General features: G+C 37.6%; 1 protein-coding gene across 1 annotated transcript in view; it reads right to left on the bottom strand.

The window, feature by feature from the left end:
• ROBO2 (roundabout, axon guidance receptor, homolog 2 (Drosophila)) overlaps window positions 1-22,760 on the bottom strand; it is a gene marked incomplete at its 5' end in the record, with an annotated part of 419,210 nt that overhangs the window by 97,930 nt on the left and 298,520 nt on the right. Inside the window, 3 exons of the mRNA XM_009883862.1 lie at window positions 728-899; window positions 5,529-5,653; window positions 20,359-20,370. Coding sequence (XP_009882164.1) covers window positions 728-899; window positions 5,529-5,653; window positions 20,359-20,370 — 309 coding nt within the window. The remainder of the gene's footprint in view (window positions 1-727; window positions 900-5,528; window positions 5,654-20,358; window positions 20,371-22,760) is intronic.

Here is a 22,760-nt window from a genome sequence, read left to right as displayed (position 1 = left end):
TAGATGGACTGAGGTAAACTTCAAGGCAGGATAACTTTCAAACCCTAAATTTTGAAATGGAAAGTATCAAGACAGATCACGTAGTGCTTTTCTTTTCCTTTCCTGAAAACCCTACCCACGTATTTACACGTCTCTTTTCACATCTGACCATACTGAGAAACTCTTAGAACAGAGCTCTGAGGTAAGGAAATATCTTGGTGCCTTATTGCCACAGGGACTAAAGGGCTACATGTTGCAGCTGTTCTAAACCAACAGTCCTTCAGTAAGTTCAAGACAACTGTGTTGATTTAATTGAGCTAAGGACACATCCCCAAACTAGCTGCCTAAGATAATACTGAAGACTGGGACTGAGGTGGGAATTGAGCCTGATTTTTCTGCACCCCAGTTCACTGCTTTAATCACAAACCTATTCATTCTTCACAACATTTTTTGCAGTCCAATCTTAGCTCTAGTGAACTGAGAAGCTTGCTCTTTCATCAGCCCTATTCTAAGCCAGTTTGTACCTTGTTTGTATTACTGAAGAACCTCCAGAAAGCAAGCAAAAGGCAAACTAGACTTCGATGCCTTATTGATACCATGAAGAATTGCAGAGACCCCTTTTTCATTGTATTTTCTGTAGAAACCTGTCTGTTTACTTGTACGAATTATGTGATCTCATATGCCTTTATTTACACTACTTTTAAAATACTTCTGACAGGAAAAAACAATAGGAATTTCCATAGCTCACCATCAGTAACCTCCAGCTGAGCTTTTGCTAAAATGCTTCCAGCAACCGTCAGTGCTTGACAAATGTAGTAGCCTGCATCAGACCGCTGAATGTTGGTAATAGTGAGGTCTCCAGTTGGCGACACTGAATACCTGCTGTTGGGTTGGAGAGGCTGGTTTGGGAAGAGTAGATTCTGCAAAGACAATTCAGCTCATGTCAATTCAAAACACAAAAGCACCACTTTTCCCTCAGCTAGAGAGACAATGACTTTTCCCTAAACGTACTATGTAGAAACTAGAAGAAAAAGTAAGCGTGGTTATGATCTTATGAACACATGGAGCTAGCTTTCCCTGCCTTGGGCAACGTGCAGTTTAAATTAGAAACAGCTCTTTGACAGCACACAGTGGTGTATTCTGGCTGGGGGTCCAGGCGAGGAGAAATTTTCCAACAATCGCACTTGAGTGATTTGTATTTGTGACACATTCATCTTCATTCTGAATGCAATTGAAATAATATACTTAGCTGGCTGTCAAACCAGGAGGACGCAATACTACAGTAAACATTAGAAAACTAGCAGAAGGAATTGAATCCTGGAGACTTGAGGGATCACAGCACTATTGTTTGGCTGTGAATATGTTCTGGGCAAAGGAGAAAGGAAGAGTGTGGCACAGAAGGAAAGCTGGGAGGAAGATACAAATAGGTCATAAAGTAGGAGAAGCTGGCAGAGCATGAGATCTTAAAGGAGAAGTAAGAGGAAATTAAAACTGAGATATACCAAAGGAGAAAAGCAGCATGGAGCTTGAGGGTGAAGAGAAAGGGTATAAATCTGATGTGGAAATCATCAGAGAGGAAAAATAATTTCATGTAGGATAAGACATCAGTTAGCAAAAAACAGGAAGATTAGCTTTTGCCTTTGGGCTGGATTGGAGAAAAGAGAGATGTCAATAAGAATAACTGGAATGGATGTAGCAGTCATTGCATATGATGAAGGACTGAACGAATCAATAATACAGAAAAGGACAGAAAAGCTTTTAGTGGTGAGGGCTGTTTTCAAGGAAAAAGTTATACTGTCTGGCACAGCTTTTGATGTGAATAAAAAGAACAGGAAAAGGGAGGCAATGTAAACAGCAAGATCAGCAGCGTTGCCCAATGTGACAGAAATGGGAACAGATTAAACAATAATTAAACAACAGCAATTCCACTCTGGCTTCTATGTCAATTCAAGAAGCCTCTCTGAAAAATAAAATTGTTTGTATCAGGAATATTCCAACACACTGTTACCATGCTGTGATAAGCTTTCAGTCATTACTGCAGCTCTGTGTAGCTCTGCTGTGCTTCCTAATGGTGACTCCCCACTAACTTTTAAGCTTGTCTATATGGGCTAAAAAGAAAATCTAAAAGTATAAAGTAGGGTATTAAATGTATTTTCTGTAGGTCTGCTTCTTCTGCAGTAGACCTTAATGGTTCACAGAAAATTATTTGGAACTGACAAGCAACAAACTTGGATTTTAAAAAATTCTGCTTTGAAGTGAAATTCACACCTTTATCTCTCTGGTTTTGGCAATAAAAGGAGAGAGATACGCTTTGAATAAGATCCGACACTCCAAGTATCATTCTAATTGTATTAACCTACTAGGCTACTTGTCACCCTAAGGTGAGTCTTTCCCCTTATCCCCTTTCAATCTCAATGTTCAAGAAATTTTTCACAGCAAATTTTTCCTCAAAAATCAATATGCACCTAGTAAACATGTCAGATCCAATAAGAAAAAAAGTGTGAAAATTCTGCAACAATTTCAGGCTACAGGGCTAAGTAGGTCTTGAAAAAAAGCCCTGTTTTCTGAATCGCCTTGAAACTTTCAGAACAGCCTCTGCCTAGCACAGATACCTACTCAATAAGGGTATTACCAAAACTCCACTAGATTTTATGAGAAAACAGAGAATTTTTATATGGCTGAGCTTGCCTCCATTTATCACTCATTATGCAAAGTGTAAAAAGAAACAGGATGTCAAAGACAGTGCAAGGATCAAGATCCTAATTCTTAAGAGGGAAAAGATCCAGAATGTTCTTCATCACTGCGTTAGAAAGGGGAGGCTACCCTTCTTTTTCTCTTCAGCATGAGCTTATGTGTTCTTGAGAGGTACCAGATCCCAGTGAATATTCCACACTTCAGGAGGGGCTCATGAGACTCATGACTCCTTCCTTCAAAGACCAGATAACTATGAATTATAACTTGTCCTATATTACAGTACAACCCCTTTTAAAATGTTTTTACAATTTCACTGGGTTTAATTAGCTGTTGGGTGGCTCATCTGGGCACAATGATGCCATGCTGGGTTGCAAACAGGGGGACCAGACTCATCCCTGATGTAATACCACTGAATTTATGTCAAGGAAGAATTTAATTTCAAGAGTCTAAAAGTTACGCATGCCCTGCCCTGCTGCATTTCATTGGCGGGCGGCTGTTAGGCTCTGGGGAAAAGGCTACCGAGTACAAAGGACCAGCTGTTTATGCACAAGTGGGCACAAAAAATGACTCAGGAGCAAACAGCTCCCCTCCCTTCCAGCTGGTTGTGCTCAGAAATACAGGACCGAGAAATGGATTCACAATGAAAAACTCCCTACAATTACCGGAGTGGGCTAACATGATTGCATAACATTACTCTGAACACTAATAGTAGTGCCGCTAATAGTTCCTCAAGTAATAGCAGAATAGAAGCAAGCATTGTAAAGCCAAGAAACAACTTATAGCTGGGCACACAAATGTGAAAAAAGTCATGTATGTTCAGTGGACAATGCCTAATTTGACCAAAATACCATCCTTCAGATTTGTATGATGATATAGAGTATGTGGAAACTCACCTATTCTATGGTGTCTCATTGCAAAATCCAGCAAGTTGTATATTGAGACGGTAACACTAACCCGTGTTACTTCACTGATGCTCAATTAAGATTAACATGAGAGTATAGTGAATCACATTGAGCTGTGTTTCAAGGTTTGATTATAAACCATGTAAGTATCAATTTTTATGTTGCATTTATTTGCCAAAAAAGACCATTCTAACCCTCAGGGATCTGGTTCTCAATATGGTAATTAATTTTCCAGGTTTGTAATTAAACAGCTTCAACACGGTACAATCAGTAGGTAATAACATTCAATTAAAGACACAAGATGCATTTTCACCTTAAAATGTTTTTACCCTTGAAGTGATACCAATGGAAGAGGATAAAATAGAGTATTAACACTTTTCAATTACGCTAAATGACTTTAATCCTGCAAATGATGTCCTACTTTAATTAGAAGCTCTTCTCTTTATTACAGCATGATGGATGTCCACTTTATTAGATTCAAGTGTGACACTATAAGCTCACTTTACATAAACATTACCATGTTATTAAAATGCTCTACAAGGAAGGGTTTTGAAATGTTTGAAGCACATCAGTACTTCCTATTTTAATTTCAATATGCTATTCTACTTTCCCCTTGGAACAATTTCCACCTTAGTGAGATTTACAATGCTGTGCTTTCCCAGGACATGATCCATGGAGGCTAGATCTAAAGCTTTCTGAATATAATACGCTGAAAGAATCACACTGAAGGCTAAGCTTACTGTCGTACAACCTTACACTTATAAAGTAGTAGCGTTGTATCTTTGTAAGCCACAAATGCAACGTAGCACAAAATGCTGTGAACCTTGGTCCTGTTATTCTGGACTAGTTATCTGACCTCATGAGAAGGTGAAGCAGAAGCAGATGGGGCAAAGCGGGAGGTCTTTGGTTCAGTTCTTATTAAACTGACCAGGTACACAAAATGCCTCCAGATTAGACGAAAGGCACATCTACACTGCACGGCTCAGTGCAGATACTTGAGTTAACTCACATATAGCTGTATGGGAAAAAGTAGCACAGGGCTCTGAAAAGACTCATTTAGCCAATGGAGAAGGGTACACACTACAGATACACAGGCAGACGTAGCCATGACAGGCGTCATCGGGGAGCTGCAGCAGACACTGTCCTTGGGCATCCATTTGCCCCTTTTAATCTTTTCCCAGGCGCAAAAGAGATTATGGCACACAGTTTACAGTGTTCAAATTTAACATACTAACATGAACTGCACATTGAAAGTGAGAAGGCCTGACTTCTGCTGTAACATAGTGCCAATACAGCAACAGCAGTAAAAAACTGTTATGGCATGAGTTTCAATATTAAGCTATAGAAGTTAGTATTGGCTGATGGCACCATTGACTGCTACATCAGAAATTTTGTTTTCAAGAAATGATAGTAAGGATCAAGGAAATATCGCAAAATACAATTCAGAAATTTCCTGAGACAACGTTACTGAAGAAAGAATCTCCGTGTTCAAAACCTATATCTGTATGCACTATGAGAATATGCCAATGCAAATCAGCTTCCTAGATATATATCTGCTTGATCATGTCTAGACAGGTTGTGAACTGTAATTACTGCACTGATTAGTTAAAAATTGAGTCATACCCTTTTATCTACTATGTTTGTCCCACCCACCTGTTTGTTGGGGGCTTCAGCATGAAAAGTCTTTAAGATATATACTGTTGCTTTCTATATGTTTCTACAGCACATAGCACAAGTTTCACCAACTTAAATGGCCTTTGAGTTCTTCACAATATCAGTATTTTAAAAAAACATCAACAAAATTGTTGGTAGAGAATAGTTATAGTTTAAAAGACAAATTCCTGTGTAAGATTAAAAGAATCTGTGAGAGGTAATATAAACAATATTCCTAAAAATTTAACAATATAACTATTTAGAAAGGCTTGAAAGGCTTATCGGGTACTTATAACTTACCTGGCTTCCTTCTTTTTGCCAGAAAACAGCTGGCTGGGGATTTCCTTTAGTCTCACAAGGAAAAGTCACTGTTCGACCCTGGGCTACAATCTGGTCTCGTGGTCTCACCACAAACTGTGGGGGAGCTACAATGTAAGAAAAACCATGGTGTAAATACAGGATATTTTGCAAGGGGGAGATGATAAATATTAAAGGAAAGGGACAACATTATGGAGATTTGTTTTATGCCAGAGGACATAACACCAGAAACATTAATTAGTATAGACAGAACTAATATATAAACAAAAACAGCAACAGCAACAAAAAGAGCAGCAGTATCAGTATGTGATATCCCAGTTGTAAAAAAAAAAAAAAAAGAAAAAAAAAGAAAAGAAAAGAAAGAAACATTACAACCATACATGCTAGAGCAAACTCTGATGACAATAAATGCTAAGGAGCAGCAATCAGGTGTTTATGATGTCAGCTCTGGATATATTCCACCTTTTGTCTGGGCAAATATCAGCACTCTCATATCCTCTACACTTCACAGAGCCTGTTGTTGTGCTGCAGCTATTGTGTATTGCAAGGTATGAATTAGGATATACAAACTGCCTTTTTCAATCTGTCCATCTAGACTTTTAAAAATGATTGAGAAAGGAGAGGAAGGTCTGGATGACAGCAGAAGGACAGAAGTTCAAGAGGTCCCTCACTTCTCTTAGGGGTAGTGTGGTCAAGAATGGAGTCAAAAGGAGGACTTGCTGTAAAAGAATGGTTGCTACAACACAAACTTCGGAGATCCGGAGCTCGTGTAAAGATAAGAAAGAAGCAAGAGTTGAAGAGTTAGTGGGCAGCAGTGAGTGGTGATTAAGAAGGAATAGGTATTCCAGGAGATCAGGAAGAGATAAGGAAAAGAGAAAAGGAGAAAGTGGAGTTAAAACAAGAACAACCAGGACTGACTATGTTTTCAGGTAGATGGCATTAACATAGGGGACCAGGAAGCATAGTCAGAAGAGAGCAATTTCTAGAAGAGAGGTGTAGTTTTACTCGTCTGGGGGTAGTGATGGATAAGAGTCAATGCTTAGTGGGAATAAGAAGGGAGAGAAAAGGTGTTAATGTGCAGAAGGAAAGTGGGGAAGACGCAGTGTTGGAGGACTTGAGAGAAAAATTGTGACATCAGCAACTATGTTGAGCATGAGGTGATAAAGCAAATGACTTTTCTATGCATGACATGCAAACCTTCCAGTCTTAGTTCAACATTGGAATTCACTGAAATTGGATTTATACTGTTTGGCATATCTTAAAAACGTAAGCAGTGTCTCCAAATATTCCCATCAAAAGACTAGCTAACTTTGGGGGCAGGCTGAAGGAGGGGACAAAATAATAATAAAACCCCCCACATTAATTTTCTTCTATTCCACTATTGGTTTGGTCGTTGTGGAAAGGGATGGTTTAGGAACACTAAGCTTTCAGGTAAACAGAATTTAAGTGTTTTAGAAAACCATATTTTCACCATTATAATTACAAACTATTTAATTAAGCACGAAGAGCAATCAAGACCCAGCTTCCGATTACACCTGCTGACAGCAACAACGCAAATCTGCTAACTGCATAGAAATATATGCAGATCTGATTTTTTTTAAATACACTTTACAGTTATCTCATGAGGTACTTCCTAAGGCTTCATAGATCAGCAGGAGCCTAAAGAGCACCAGTTGAACAGCACTGGTCTAATGTATTCTTAAAACAAGAACTGCAAAGCACTTCATAAACGTGAATCACCATTAATTTAGAAGGCAGAGGGTTGGGACAACACAAGGAGTCTTCCTTCTGCCTCACACTCTAAGCACAGGTTTTGGCCTTTCTAAAGAGAGAAATGTCCAGCTCTTCCCCAGGCCTCAGCAGGTGTTAGTCTTCTGAAAGGGCAGGGACAAAGGGCTAGGTGCGCTGTTGCTGCCCCTTTGTACCCATATGTTTTGAGGTTTCTAGAAGAGCATAGGTGTTGCCACACATAGTCTAGGATCTGAACTCATCCTGTACTATTCCTAAAGTGCTGGACTGCAGAAGTTACTTGTTTTTCCCTCCCCTTGTTTTACTGAGCGTATCGGTATGCAATCCCTACAGGTGTCAGAAAGCAGTAATGTGGTAACAAGCGCATGTGTTTGTTCATTCAATCATATGGGAAAGGAAAGAGAAAGACCTTTAAGTTGTGAATTAGAAACCTCCATTCCTATAGGCACAGCTTCCACTAAGGTATCTCTACAGTTCTGACCACTCACTTAATAAAGGTCACTGAATTAGTTCAGTGTTTGCTGCTCAGCCATAGAAGTTCATTGCTCAGGATATTAATATAGAATCAATAGCAACCTCAGGCAGAAGGGAGAACAGAAAACCTCTAACCTCTTCAGGTGTTATATCTGCATTTGACAGCAACTATGCATGAGTCCTATGTCTACGTTGCATAATGGGTGGCCTCAAGACCATAATCTTTCTATCATGACATTAAAAACCTGGTGTCAGGAGACCACCCCATTGATCGTACCTAAGCATGATCAATGCCTAAGATCACTTTGTAGGCATACTTGGTGCACTGGGGGTATGTTATGCAGACAGTGCTCTGAGACAACTCAGCAGAAGGAAGGAGGGCATGGCATTTCCATAAGCCTATCTTTCAAATCACATAACCAAATAAATGCAAGGTAGGTAAGTTTAAGGGTTTGTCTGAAACATTCTCACACACACAAGGCTGTACTGTAAGTCAATAATTCAAAGCTCTGACCAGATGTAATAGAACTGAACTTGTTGCTGTGGCAGACTTTCCAAGGACCAAATTAAGGTAAATTGGTAGTCAAGGAACAATGAGAGATAAACATCCTAGTTCCTACCTAGTTCCTAGTTTTTGACCTACCCCTAACTTTGAACATCTCTCACTTTCCTAAGAGCAGAAAACTGATCATTTGCTTTGCTAAGAGAGAAGGAAAAGAAGCAGGAATTAAGCCTGTTGCTCAGTCCAGATAATCCAAATGATGTGGATTGACCCTGTTGCTCTGTTCTCTCCCTGCCACGCACCAAATACTCTCCAGCATTTGACATACTAGGTGAACAGAAGATCCATGGCCTCATAGCTACTAGTTTAGTCTTTCTACAGACTCCAGTAAACACTGATATATAGTTATGCAAGGATAGCTTTTCTAGCTTTTCTCTGCAGCCATAATGACTAGAAATTGACGATAAAAATAGATAAATGAATCAGAACTTTTTATTTGAATATAATCTCTTGATCTCACAAGGACCTGACTTTTATTGGTCACTACATTAATTACAGCACAAAAACAATTCTTTCAGCCAAACTATTTAATATAATAATTTCAAAGAAGATGAAAACCACCATTTTGGAAAAATGAAATCTTTTATGTCTTTTTTTCAATTTATTCAAATACAGGGTTCTAGAATGCAGGAAAACCCTGTTTTGTTGCAGTTTGTTGTCATGTTCAGCTCTAGCTCTGTTTATAGACAGCCTCTGATAAAAATGACCTTGTTTAAAGCATTTAAACAATGTTTTCACCATATGAGATTTATCCATCAATTTTCAGTTGAATAATACAAATTGACAACTGAAAGTAACAGTTAATAATTGCAAGAGTAATTCTTGGTCAAGCATAACTACCAAAGCAGTAAGACTGCCTTTATCCTCAGAGAACACAACATGACCCTGCTCAGAGACAGCAAGGCTTCTTTGACAGAATAAGCACTTGGGCTCTTCAATTTTCCTAAAAATAGAGCTCATTATCTTCATATATAGATGCTGTTTATAAAGATAGATAAACATTATTACTCCCATTTTGCAGAAAGGTTAACTGAGATCATGACTTCCTCAAAACACAGCTTCAGTGGAACATTGAACAAAACCTAATTCAAGCCATTATTGCTTCTCTCAAAGTAGGTCAATTTTGAAAACATTCTGAAAAGGTACTGTCAGAGAAATAACAGCAGGTTTGATATGCTTCAGCTGTTAAAGTTATGCGTTACTTTAATGCTTAATTCAAGATAAGCATTAAGGTCATTAGAAGAATCTCTTGAAAAAACTGTTATGAAGCAGCAAACTGAGTGTTGTGCCTATCAAACTATTACCCTTTACTGTTTCAGATGTAACATTAACTGGATTGGAAAAAAGAGAGTGGAAAAACTCTTGCTTAATTGACATTTGAAAGTCAAAGACAATGGCTTTAAAAGGAAATAGGTTGCTTGGATTCCAGGGGACTAGACAAAAATATGAAAAAAGAACAATTAAGACCACAGACCTACTATACTTCTATTGAAACTTCTTTTCTTCTTTTTTTTTTTTTTTTTTTTAGAAATTTAAATAGTACACAGTAAATTAGATTTGATTTCTGGCAAATTATGCTTTGATACCGTATTCACCAAGCACTGGCTTCAATCAATGTCACACTAAAGCTCTGTTATGCTAATAGCCACTGTGAGGCTGAGCGGGATGATATGGAAATCAGATGGTTGAACATGAATAGAAAGCATAGGCCATGTACGAGAGGGCTTTGAGATGAGGGGATGGGGGGACCCTAAGGTTAATCACATCATGTTCAGAACTGTTTTTACAGCACAGAACAGTATTCTACTGCAAGAATTAAAATGAAGATAGAAAAGCTTGAGCAGTAGTGAGCGTTAGTAATGTTGTTCAAAATGGGAAGAGTGCATTCTGTTGCACTCTTTCTAGATGTCATTTTATGCATGACTAAATGGATCTTTCATTCTATTAATACATGTATATGAAGGTAGACTCTGCTCAAGTGTTAAAGAGTTTTAGAAAAAAAAAAAAGAAGAAATGAATACTACAAATTATTTCAAAGGGATTTCTCAACTCTTCTCCAACTTTAGTAGTCAGCAGAATCTCTAATCTGATGCGATGGATTACATACATTTCTTTCCCAGTAGTGTTACTGAATACTAAAGGTTACGCTGAGTCACCAGGAGCTGATAAAGCTGCTGATGTAGAGAGGCTTGACTGAGACAGTGAGTTCATCCCTCTAGGTGAACTCTGGTCACCTGATAAGAAATGTAGCAGAAGACTCAGATGCGGAGGCAAAAATTACCACAGGAAAATGTGAATTTATAGCAAAAGGTACATTGATCTCATATCAAGTACTAGCAACATTTTCTTCCAGTGACAGTTTTCTAAGCTGATCTTGTGATTTGTGGTTCACATTGAATTCAGCAATCCTAAGGGAATTTTATTATCAGGACTGGCTCACAGCACTTCCCTTGGCCCATGTGCTCTGGGGTACATTACATTGCTGTGATTTTAATTAAAAGTAGATACTGTAGCAAGTTTTAGTCCAGTACTGCTACCACAAGCAGAAATGGAATTGTAACCACAGCAACTAGTATCAGTGGGACTTTTGTTGTTGTTGTTTGGGTTTTTTCTAAACATCCTCAATTACCTAAGACTGCCACTATGAGACCAAACTCATTTTACATAATCTAAACAATTTCCAGATAATGAAAACTTCAGTAATCTTTTAATTACATGTACTTAGATAAAATGTCCTCACATACCATGGCATATGAGACTTTATTCAAAGCTCATTGAAGTTGGTAGAAATTCTTTTATTGGCTTATGTAGTCTTTGGATCAGACCCATTGAAAAAATAGTATATTACAGGAAAAGAGTATATTACAGGAAAAGAGTATATTACAGGAAAAGAGTGACAGCAACAAATATTAATGGCCTTAAATTACAGATTTGACAACCTTTAATTGCAACTAATTTCAGTTGATAGCGAACTGCAAATGAAATTCATTGTGAAGATTACTTAGGCAAGCGAAAGTGATAAAGATGAGTGCTTCATTTTAAACTGGAATTGTTTATTATCCATAAACATACTTCTGTGTCTGGTTCAAAGGGGGCAAGGGGAAAGATGCTGACATGTAAATGTTCTAAGCAAAACTCAGATAATGCTCACTGGTAGGGGAAAAATCTTTGAAGAACATGCAGAAACACATTGGCTGGTAAAACACCAAGATTCTTTAAGACTCAGCTCTGATTCCAGCAGGGAAAATACAGCAGACCAACCTAATATTCCCATCTGCAGTCTTTTTCAGCGTTGTACATTTCCAGCAATAAATTAGTTTCACATTAATCCTTTGAACAATCAAGGTTACACTTGGTACAATACTCAGTAGCTCTGCCTGGAAGTAAGAGAGTTAGTTAGGGTGATAAGATAATGATGCCTTTCCCAAATTGTCTTCTGACTTCTGGAACCTGATCAACATCACAATCTTCTTTTGCAAAGCCCTCAAAGACTTGAAACTGGATATCTCAAGGCTTGTCTCAAACCCTTACCACAGCGCCAATATTCATGTGGCCACGTCAGCTCATCTTCAATACTTGTTGATACTTTAAGAGATCAAACTCAGTTCTAATCTTAGCAAATACAGATCAATACTTGTCTCTAAGACGTTTACACAGAGGACAGCAGAAATCCCCTGAGCTCCAGCTGAAATATTACATATTTTCAAAAGGGAGCTAACCCTTGACATCATCTATGGAATAGGACTACTTATTTGTTGGATCGCTTTGCTGTTTCCAGACACTGGCTTAGACAACAATTGAAGGCAGTACAGGAATTCTTGAAAGAAAATAATAATCCCCCACCTTAGTGTGTCATTGCTTAAATTTTTCTAGAAGATCTGGTAGATATTGAACTTTTGGATGCTCTTGCGATACAAATGTTAAAAAAAATCTGTAAGACCCTACTTACATACGTTGCTCAGCAACATTTACCCTTCACATGGCATGAACTGCAAAAAAGTGCAGGTATGAAAGTCTAGGAATTTTGAAAGATGGTTTGCAAGGGTACTATTGCTGATGGAGTAAATAGAGGAAAACAGAAAATATTTCCAGTCTCAAACACCAGAAACCTGGGCTGAGTCATCAGTTCTTTCCTCAAAAGTTCAGATCTTATTCGGTACCAAAAGTGATGTGTGGTTCTTATGACACAAGGTTATTAGTGGACTATTAGCTATGACTAATGATAAATCAAGGGTGTAGCCTCTGACCCAGGAACAACTACAGAAGCCTGAGAGGATGACAATTTAGGCCTATTACTAATTCAGATATTTCTTATCAGGGATAAACCAATGGAAGTTTAGGATGGTCATTTTCTTTAAAGTAAAAAGACTTCTCAATCTTATGATGTGCTCCAGTGATTAGGTGTATTCACAGACTGGGAAGGAAGTAACTTTTTAGCATGCTAGTTATGATTGACTTCCCTTGGAAATTAGTTTCCTTTTTGTCTCTCCCATAAATATCATGTTAGCATAGGGATCTATAACTATTCCCTAGTCTGTGTGAAGGCAGTTGGACTTTGAAATAAGTGCATAGATGTCATTTTGTGGACTTTTTATTTTTTCTTCAACTATGTTCTCTTCCTCTTTCTTTTAGGTTACTGTCTTTCTTCCATCATTTTTTTTCAGGTGGATGGTTCTGTCAATAAATATGAGGAATGGGTACACTGTGGGGATTACAAGTGATTCATGAAGCTGCTCACTTGACCTGTAATACTATTTTAAAATGACACAGGTGGAGGTGGCAAAGCAGGTACTTGGTTTGGATTCTTCTGAAAAGAAGCTTCCCATAACCTAGGAGAGTATCTATAATCCGTAGCTCAGATACTATCTTTAACATTGACACTTCTTCAAAATTAATTCTCATATGTCCTGCACCAATAGACCAAATATACAAAATTAGAAGCACAGGGGGCAAGTGGAGAGAACTTTTAGCAGGCTGAATGAAAGGATGCACTGGGTGAGAGGTACCAGGCTACAATGGGGCAGCTGTAGAAAGCAGGGGGAAGTGAAGTCTCAGCAAGATTATTACCAGGACCAGTTCTGGTATAAGTGTCTGTCACACTGCTCTTGTATCATGGAAAGTGAGAAATTCCTTTTGTTTTGTTTTGGTTTGTTTGCTATTTTCAGATGAGCCACGTGAAAACACAACTGTGTGAAAAGATCATACTTCAATCATTTGAGAATGCTAAACATTCTTTCATACCTGGACTAATTGTTCTAATCTTCAATTTAAAGTCAGGTTCTGAATTTCACATATAACAACATTTTTATCCTTCAGTTGTTCTGAAACACTGAACCAGATAATCTCTGAAAGAGTGGAAGCATAAGTATTTTTTTCTTTCTTTGCAAAAGGTGAAAGAAGTCTAAAGAATCAATAAATAAAAAATGCTAACTGTCCTACATATTTTGACACATAAAATCTCTCTTTTATCCCTGGATGACCTAAAAGAAAGAAGTGGGATAAATCTGCATGGTGGAAAAAAGAGATGTGAGATAAACAATAATGAAAAAGCAGGTTTGGTTTACATTCAAAGTTTCCCTGCCAATTTCAATTAACATAGCTGCTAAATCTACATTTATAATTTTTATTAAAAAAAGTTGAAGCAAAAAAAAAAATTACTACCAAGGATTTGTTCTTCCTTCTTACTTAGGACTAATGACAATAAAACAAAATTATGAGAATAATTATTAAAAAAATCCAAATGTCTCCTACATAGTAGAAAACAAAGGTGCCTACTTTGCCCCCCCAACCCTCATTTCCAGTGGTCTGAGTTCATCAGCAGCATCTTTCCCAAGCCCCTCATCCTCTTTATTTTACAGTACATTTAAACATTAAGTTTAAATATCTGGACTGAATTTCATCTCAACATTAGACTGTAGCTTGTCGTTCTTAATCATACATCTCTATTTTCTTATATCTTGTCCAAACATCTCTTTTAAGTGGCCCCTGCATCTTACAGATGCTCCTGGAAAGCCTCTTCTAGAAAAGCTCTTCTAGAAAGTCCTTCCCTTAGTTTTGATATATATAAAGAGAAGTAGCACTGATACTGTCTGTCCTATAACTTACATTGCTCAGGACTTTCTCAACTCTAGACAATGATGTTCAATTTTTTTTCCGCAAGTTTCTGACATTCAGGATACACTTCTTGCTCAGATCAGATAGAAAAGATGTGCTTTCCTAAACTCTTAACACTATGGCCCACTTGTTAATGTAAACTGTACCATTAGGGGATGGCTGGTGCTACTATACCTTCTGTGAGTTTAGCAAATGAAACAAATTATGCCAACAAAAAGACATGTAATCTGCCATGATTCCTTTTGTCATGGGAAATAGCAGGAGGGTTTGCTGGTAATGTGTTTAAAAAAAGAAAAGCATACCCCTCGCTGATATAGTAAGATTTCATCAAAATAACAAGTGTAATCTGGTTATCCCCTTCAAAAAACCATGAATTCACATGCTGAAGAGAACAACTCAGGAGATGATGAGAAGAGTAAAAAGCCTAGATAGGCTAATAGGCTACATCTATAGTGAGAAAGATGATAGGTTCCTGGTTTACCCTTGAGAATAAAAAAGGCTGAGAGGAGATATTCTGCTCAATATAGGCCACTGTAAAGTAAAGAGAGGACAAGGAGTGAGGAAGAAAAGAGACTATTTATGCTGACTGACAATGCTAGTGTTCAAGGAACGGGGCATACAGTCATTTTGCTGTTAAATAATACCGAGATCATATCCAAACTGTAATATGGCTAGCAGCAATTGAGCAAGGAATGTAAAGGGAAAAGCAAATGGATTAATGTATTGATTTCCACAGCCCTCTTGAAGGAAAAGTAAGTGATTTCTCCTTTTAGAAAAAAGGAAGGGAAAAGTTTGGGGGGAACAACACATCAAAAGACTTTTTCATACACTAATCTTCAAAGACTTATGGAGAGACTCAGAATCCACTGAAGTAAGAAAACAATTCCCTCTGATTTGAGTATGCTTCAGGAAAGTTAAAAAAGATTTACACATTAAACTTCTTAAAACTTTCCCAAGCTAGTGTTCAGTGATATTAAAAAAAAAGAAAAAAAGAAAAAAAAAGAGGAACTTGATCACTTCCTGCACTTGCTGTAACTGGGTTTTCTCGAAGAGAAACAGTATGAGTACTGGCACATACTTGGTACTGTAGTGGAATGAGCCAGGATGTCACAGTATGAGTTGCTAAAACTTCAAGAACATACACTGCCATCTTTCACACTTATTAAAGAAGAATCCTCTATCAGATCTTCTGTGTCTCTGTTCTGGTCAGTATTTGGCATATCCAAGAAGACCTGGAGCAGCTGGAAATGCAGCTGAGTTTTGTGGACCAGCACTTAGATGCTTGGTGGTTAATGTCCACTTGCAGAGCCATTCTGGCCCATATATTGCAAATGTTGTATTTCTATTATATCTGAAGTCATTATAGGATTCAAGTGTAAGCTGTGGAGTTTTGCCAAAGCAGAAATGCTAAGGACTTTAGGATTTTCAGACTGGTCTTAAAAAGGCTAAGAAGTGTCAGAACAAATCAGCTCCATATTTTAATTTCTTACTGGTATACAAAGAAATCTGAATTTCTTTCTGTGGCAACCTTTTCTCTTTAATCTACAGAATTTGCCTAATTTTAAATGAGAATGATACAGTATTCTCTCTCCTAAGGAAGAAACCAATCCCAAAAGTCTAATGTCCACTGGTGTTCCTACTCTATTCTGAAAATTTCTATAGGTGGTAGCAGCAGGCAGACAGGAAACATACCACACTTTGATATAGATTTGAGACTTCCTCCACTGAAAGATGGCACCATAGTGCCAAGCATGATCTCATCTCTTCCGTCACACACCAATCGCCATTACTGATATTGTATAAATCCTCACTGTCTCAAGTGAAGGTGATATTTTCATGAATATACTAAAAATAAAAGCATTCATGCTATACAGACTTTCCCTCCAAGAGTCAGAATGAAGAAGAATAAAGAGAGATCTTTCTCACTTACCAATCTGAATCATTTGAACAATATAATTTCAAGCCACAACACATAACACAACTTTGTTTAAAATACAGCCCTTTCTATTTTATGTTTCATGCTGCACCACTCTTAATAGACCATTAAGTCATGCCAGGCTGATTTATGACATGAAAACTTCCCAGAGCAGAGTGAAATGCAGCATACAGTCACATTGCACTTAAATGTGAATAGAATGTGTGTAATTAATCTATGATTTGGAAAATTCATGGCAGGTGTCTTATCTGTTTCCTTCTTCTCCAACATGGTACGGAAGTGAGGTTTTTGTAACTAGGTTGGTTTCCCCCTTACTTAATTCCAAATACTTAATTTCTATCCAGGTGGCAAAAGTATTTACCTATTTGCTGCATGTCACTTCTTTCTGGGAAGATGAGTCATAGCATATGACAATAAATAAGTAAACTTGACTTACTGCAAGGCAACTGAAATGCAAAGAACTGTATTTTCACTTGGACATAGTTGAAATTAATTTGAAAACTAAGTACTTTGTCATCTGAATGACTTTTTCAATGATTAGTAAAAAGGTAACTGAAACATCAGACAAATCATCCTAGATCTTCTATTTGAACTTTAGGTCCTCCGTCCCAAAGCAGTGTAGCAAATGCTTTTGAAAATAGGGTCACTGTTGCTTTCAGTGGGACTACATGAAACTTTTGGGCTCCTCCCAGCTTTTGTGCTTCTTTTAACAGCTATTCTCCTGCCCAACTCCCATAAGAAATACAGCAGAGTGTCAAAGTGAGAAAATACTAACTTGCTCATCTGGAAAATCCATCTAATGAGTGAAATAAAAACAGAAATGGTCTAAATAGGGATAAATATCTTGTTTCCTAAACCCATCTGTTGTAAATCCTGTCAGAAATCTTTTCAAAAGGTTATGTATAAGAGAACATCTATTTTAGAAATGGGCAACATGTATTCCTAGCAGCAGATCGAAACATGATGAGCAATCTGGCATAGAGCTGTTAAATTCACCAGCTGCTATCCACCTTGGGCAGAACCATACCTTATTTTTTCTATGTAGTATATACCATATGTTAATAAGTGCTTGAACCTAACATGGTCATTGGCAATCCCACTCCCGAATTTTCCACTCAAGCTGAAATTTAAATAAAAATATCGCAACTACCAGAATATAAATACTTGAAACGGGCAAAAACTGAATAGAAAATGAAAATGATTCAGTTTGCAACAAGAATTGGAATCCTGGAACATTAAAAAAAAAACATTCCTGTATTCTTCAGTGACAAGGCATTGAAAGAAAATGGTTTGGTCTTGTTTGAAACACAATAGAAACAAAACCATGTCTGCTTTGAATTGGAGGTAGTGATGAAAGGTAGAGGTACATAGATAATTCTCAGGTGTCACGAAAGCGTATAAACTTTTAAACCGCTCCCCTGCAGTTTAACGTATATATAAATATACTTCTGTTAAAATGTCATCCTCCTAGAGAACTGTGAGCTTAATAATATTAAGTAGTGTTTCCTTTAGCTTCCTTTCTGTAAGGAGAGGTATTTTTGCTCTGCATTCCAGTTAACTTCCTGAAAAAAAAAAAATGCTACAAGATCTGACTCACCATTCTTGTCAAATGACAATTTTAACAGAAGATTGTTTGGGCTTCCTGGTGGAGAACTGGTGGTGGAGAGGAAAGTTACTCTGTTTTTCTTTGCTGGGCTTTAAATTTTCAAAAAACAGGAGAGGTAGCCACCTGCTTTGCCTATTCTTGACTGAAATGGAGATATGAACTGTAGAAATCAGTTTCATTTAAGGTCCTTAAGCAAAAAAAAATAAAGGCATACACTATCATAAGGACAGCATTGACTTTTCTACAGGTATAGGATCAGATGAAAGTGATCTGCTTATATACAGCAGTCACTACATACGCACTTGTATGGGAGTTCTGTATGTTAAATATCTTTGGGGTTGGACTTATTTACTTAACAATCTTCTCACAATTCACAAAAATAGTCACTAAATTAAATAATTTTATAAAGACCATATGACCACATAATAATCACTTTAAAGTCAACCATTCTAATTTATGTTTTCTGAATAAGTGACATAAAAAGAATTTGCTTTGTACCAGATGTTCACTTACAATAAAATAGTGTAGGCAGGGAATATGACAAATTGACCACAGCATGGTCACACAAGGGGATTATATACCTGGACATAAAGTAACTTCAGACCAAGTGCTTCGGTATAAGCTTTGGAAATAGAATCATGGATGGCTCAACAGCCTGAAAAGTCTTTAAAAGAATCAGTGGTCTGAAATGAAACACCACCAACACTGCTTAAACCCACCATTTTCTTGTGAATCTCCAGTCATTTATTTTACGTGGCTTTCACAGAGCCTGAAACAGCCTCTACTTTGTAATTTTTTTCTTGCCTTTCTTTTAAGAGTGACCAAAGTGAGAAAAATATCTAGAAGTAAAATAATTTTAATCTTGTAGCATTTTCTTAGTGAATGAAGGTGATTTCATTATTATCCATAAACATGCCCCCAACATGAGAGATTTACATTAGAAGCATACTAAATTCATACTATATTTTCTAAGCAAAGGAAAAATTTCTTACTAGTTTACTCCAGTTTTACAGTTACAACTCCTGGGAATTAATTTATTGAGAACTAGCATAATGCCAAAGTAATATAGTAATGACTGGGGTTTAAAACTCGTTATCAAAATCCCAAATAGAGACCAGTGAATTTCCATTCTGCACAGGGAATTCTCCAGGTATGGATAAGCCACGTCATGCCTGCAGTGGTATTGGGCTTGGCTCTACGTATGCTAGTTCAAGCAAGCGAATAAGCATGGGATCACCTCAGTTCTGGAAACAGAGGCCTAACCTGGATTTTATCTTTAAATTATTTCAACCTCTCTTCCTCCAACTCGTAACAGTGAAGAGCTAAGACAAGTTCAAACTCACAAACTTCAGTCAAATGTATATCTAACATAAGTTTGGACTACATAAAGACAGACCAAACCCCTCAGCAATCTCGTAAAACCCAGTACATGCTTTTTACACTAATCCAAAAAATCAGAGTAATCATGTTATTATTCTAAAAGATGCATCTGAACACAAGCTACAAAAATCAGAGGAGTAGTGCAACTGATTAAAGTATTTAGAAAATCCATATAGGCACAGAGTAAACATCCGTGAATGAAAATTAAATAATGTTTGGGACATTTCTGAACACCAAAAGTTAATTTCAGCTACTGACAGTTGCAATTTTTCCATTATGCTCAGTTAGATTTTTATGAATTTTCAGAAGTAATTTCAAAGGTATAAGAAGGAATCAAATTTTTGATGTGGAAATTCAAAATCCAGAGGTTGTCTTCCTCTGGACTTGTTATTCAAAACTGTCTGAATCCTATACAGTGCATTCCAAAATGCACTCCAAGATGACCCAAGGGCAGAAATCAGTGAGGGACTTTCTTAACAAGCACGGAAATCTACTCCATCCCCTCTTCAAGTTCAGGACTACTTAATTTCAAAACTCTTTGAAAGATACAAGAAAGACGGGACATGCAAAGCCTGTGCTTTTACTGCTATGCAATAAAAGCATAATGAGCTGATCCGATCGTTTAGGGCCTGATAGAAGCTCACCGAAGTCAATACAATCCTTTCTGTTGATTTCAATGGCTTTTATACCAGGCCCTTAAATAGACTGTTAAAAATGTCTGAATGAGTGATTTTGGCTCAGTATCACCACACCCACCCCGTTCCACTGATTGGTATTTGTTGGTGGTTTGGCAAATGCATTTATACATGACACAGCAGAAAATATGAAGTTCAGAAATAGCACTTTGTCAGTCAAAATCACTTGCCTGCTGTTAGACAGTTAAAACTATTAAGCACTGGCTGCCAATTTCAGCCAGTTAAATGCTGTTGCAAATGAAAGATGAAGCATTGCATGAGGCCATGCTAAAATGGATAGAAGGATGGTTACTTACCAACGGGGCGAGCTGTTGACATTACAATGGTGTAGTGAGAACATAAAAAAGAAATTAAAAAAAGAAAAGAATATCTGTCAGAATGCATGACGTGTAATGTTACCTTCCACTATGGATACTACCATGATTGCTAACCCCTCAAATGACAGCCTAAGTAAAATGTTTACTGTTGTTACTGTTTAGTTATGTGCCACTATTATCACATTAACTTGAGCACAGCATCTGAACAAGCTGACTGGAATCATTCTCTGAGAAACATTTTTATTATCTTCACATGCCATCATCAAGTATCTTTGTTAATGCCTGATAAAAGAAAAATTGCATTACATTAGCACAAACTTTTAGATCCTATTGAACACACACATTTAAGCCACAGACTGCCAAACGTCATGCCAGTAGATGCAAGGCGTTTGCTTTCCAAGTCAAATATCAATTGAATTTTAAGCCTGGCCAGTCAGTACAGCCATAAGGGCTTCAGAAAGCCCAGGATGGTTTTTCTCATTCAGTAACAGGCATGAAAGCTTACAGCACACTGCTTTTTCCTCACTGACAGCGCTGATGAAAATATAACAAAGAGGCTGAAATGGCCACAGGGATTTCAACCCAGAACCTCCCAAATCACTGCTTAGATAACTTCTACTTCCTAAAAAAATTGCTGCTGAATGATCGACAGGTTAATACTGTTTCAGGTTGATATCAAGATTGAAAGCTGCTGCTGCAACAAGTGACTTCTTGATTATAACAACAGCCCTTCATTATACTTGTGCTGGGAAAGAGGTCTGTCAGTCCCTCAGTTAATAAAATATAGACATCCCTTTTCAGAAAAGCTGAAAAGTTGGATGTGAAATTGACGCCAGGTTGCATCTGGGTAGGCCAAGCTTCCCTTTTTTTGGTAGTAGAAGTAGTTACACATTTCTGAGCAACAGCACAATTTTTTTTAATTTTTTTTTTAAGTTAACCAGATCTGTAAGCTTATGTGCAGGCTAGGGTCAAATGCAAGATATGCAGATCCAGAGGTAACACAGTATTCAAGGAGCTTCTTAGTTCTCAACCTTTCTGTGGCTTTATCCTTACTTTGGCATACCCACTTCATTTAACTATTTCAAGCCTGCTGCCCTTTCTCACCCATCATTTATTTGAAGCCCTTCTGTCTTCTGGTATTATGGACATATTCCTTCTTCTGCAGAGAGAGAAGGAATAAGAGTGATGTGCACCCTTCCAAGAGAGGGCATGAAGGCTGAGCCATAGAATTCAAATTCTGTTATTGTTTGTGACACGGTTACACAAACTCCCTGACTGCATCCTCATCCCCTGCTTTGGGAATATGGAGCCATGAAGGAGGGAGCTAAGGATAATGCTGTTGTTGCCAGGTTTGCAGCTGTAACTGCACGACACTTGCAAGGACCAAGGCACCCTCAAAGAACATTTTGAAGTGCTACACGTTTTTGTTCCTCTACATGATGAGTGGTTATAGTAAAAGCAGTTTCAGACAAAACTGGCAAAAGGTTAAGAATTCAGAACTAAGGCTTCCTTTAATTAAAAGGACCGTTATTCATGGACCCTTACAAGTCAACAGGCATTTGCCCAGTCCTTTGTTTTCAGAAAATTCTGAGTAATAACCTTCTCCACTGAATTTCTTGGCTTCTCTCATTTTCTGTCATATCCTGTATGCTTAATATGCTTATAATATTGTGGCTTCCTTTGTGTTGGATAAACACTATGTATTTGACTATAAATGACAAACCCAGGGGGGAAAAATACCCAAGATAATGAAAACCTGCTTTTACTGTAGGAAAATCGATTAAATTATATATTTCCTCAGGTTTTTTTTCACCTTAATTTCATCAGGTTCAAGCTTCAGTGGCTTCAAAGGATTTTTTGTTTGGTTCTAGCTATTGTTTATATCACAGGTCTGGGTAGCAAATCTAAAATGCTTGCTCCAATAATGTATACACAGTTCTAGGAGTGTTTAAAGGCTATCGAATTGGTTGCCAGATTTATTGGATACCACGATTCTGCTTTGACAAAGGAAGAGAGTAAGAGCATTTCCGGGAGTTCACCGTAGTGACTATTTTTCTCACGTTGCAAAATGGAAGAACAATCTCTTACACAAGCATGTAGCAGGTAAACCTATTTCTTCAGCTTATAACAGGAAGAGTTGTACTATCACTTATTGTCTAAAGCGAACACTGAGGTAATATTTCAGCAGATGGATTATCACAATACTCTCTTTCCTTTGTTATATACTAATGTCTCCCCCCCTACAAAGCCACTTGGTGCTTTTTTTTTCGCTTTGAATTCAGCAAATTAAACTGAACTGTGTCCATGCATTAAATGGATGGAAATGGAAGCTGGCCTCTTGGGTCAGTTGACCCCAGTTCTAATAAAGCAATCCATTGAGA

This window comes from Charadrius vociferus, unplaced genomic scaffold (assembly GCF_000708025.1).
Source record: "Charadrius vociferus isolate BGI_N301 unplaced genomic scaffold, ASM70802v2 scaffold414, whole genome shotgun sequence".
In the NCBI taxonomy this organism is placed as follows: Eukaryota; Metazoa; Chordata; class Aves; order Charadriiformes; family Charadriidae; genus Charadrius; species Charadrius vociferus.
Note: the sequence above shows the minus strand (reverse complement) of the source record. Positions and strands in the feature narration are given on the sequence as shown.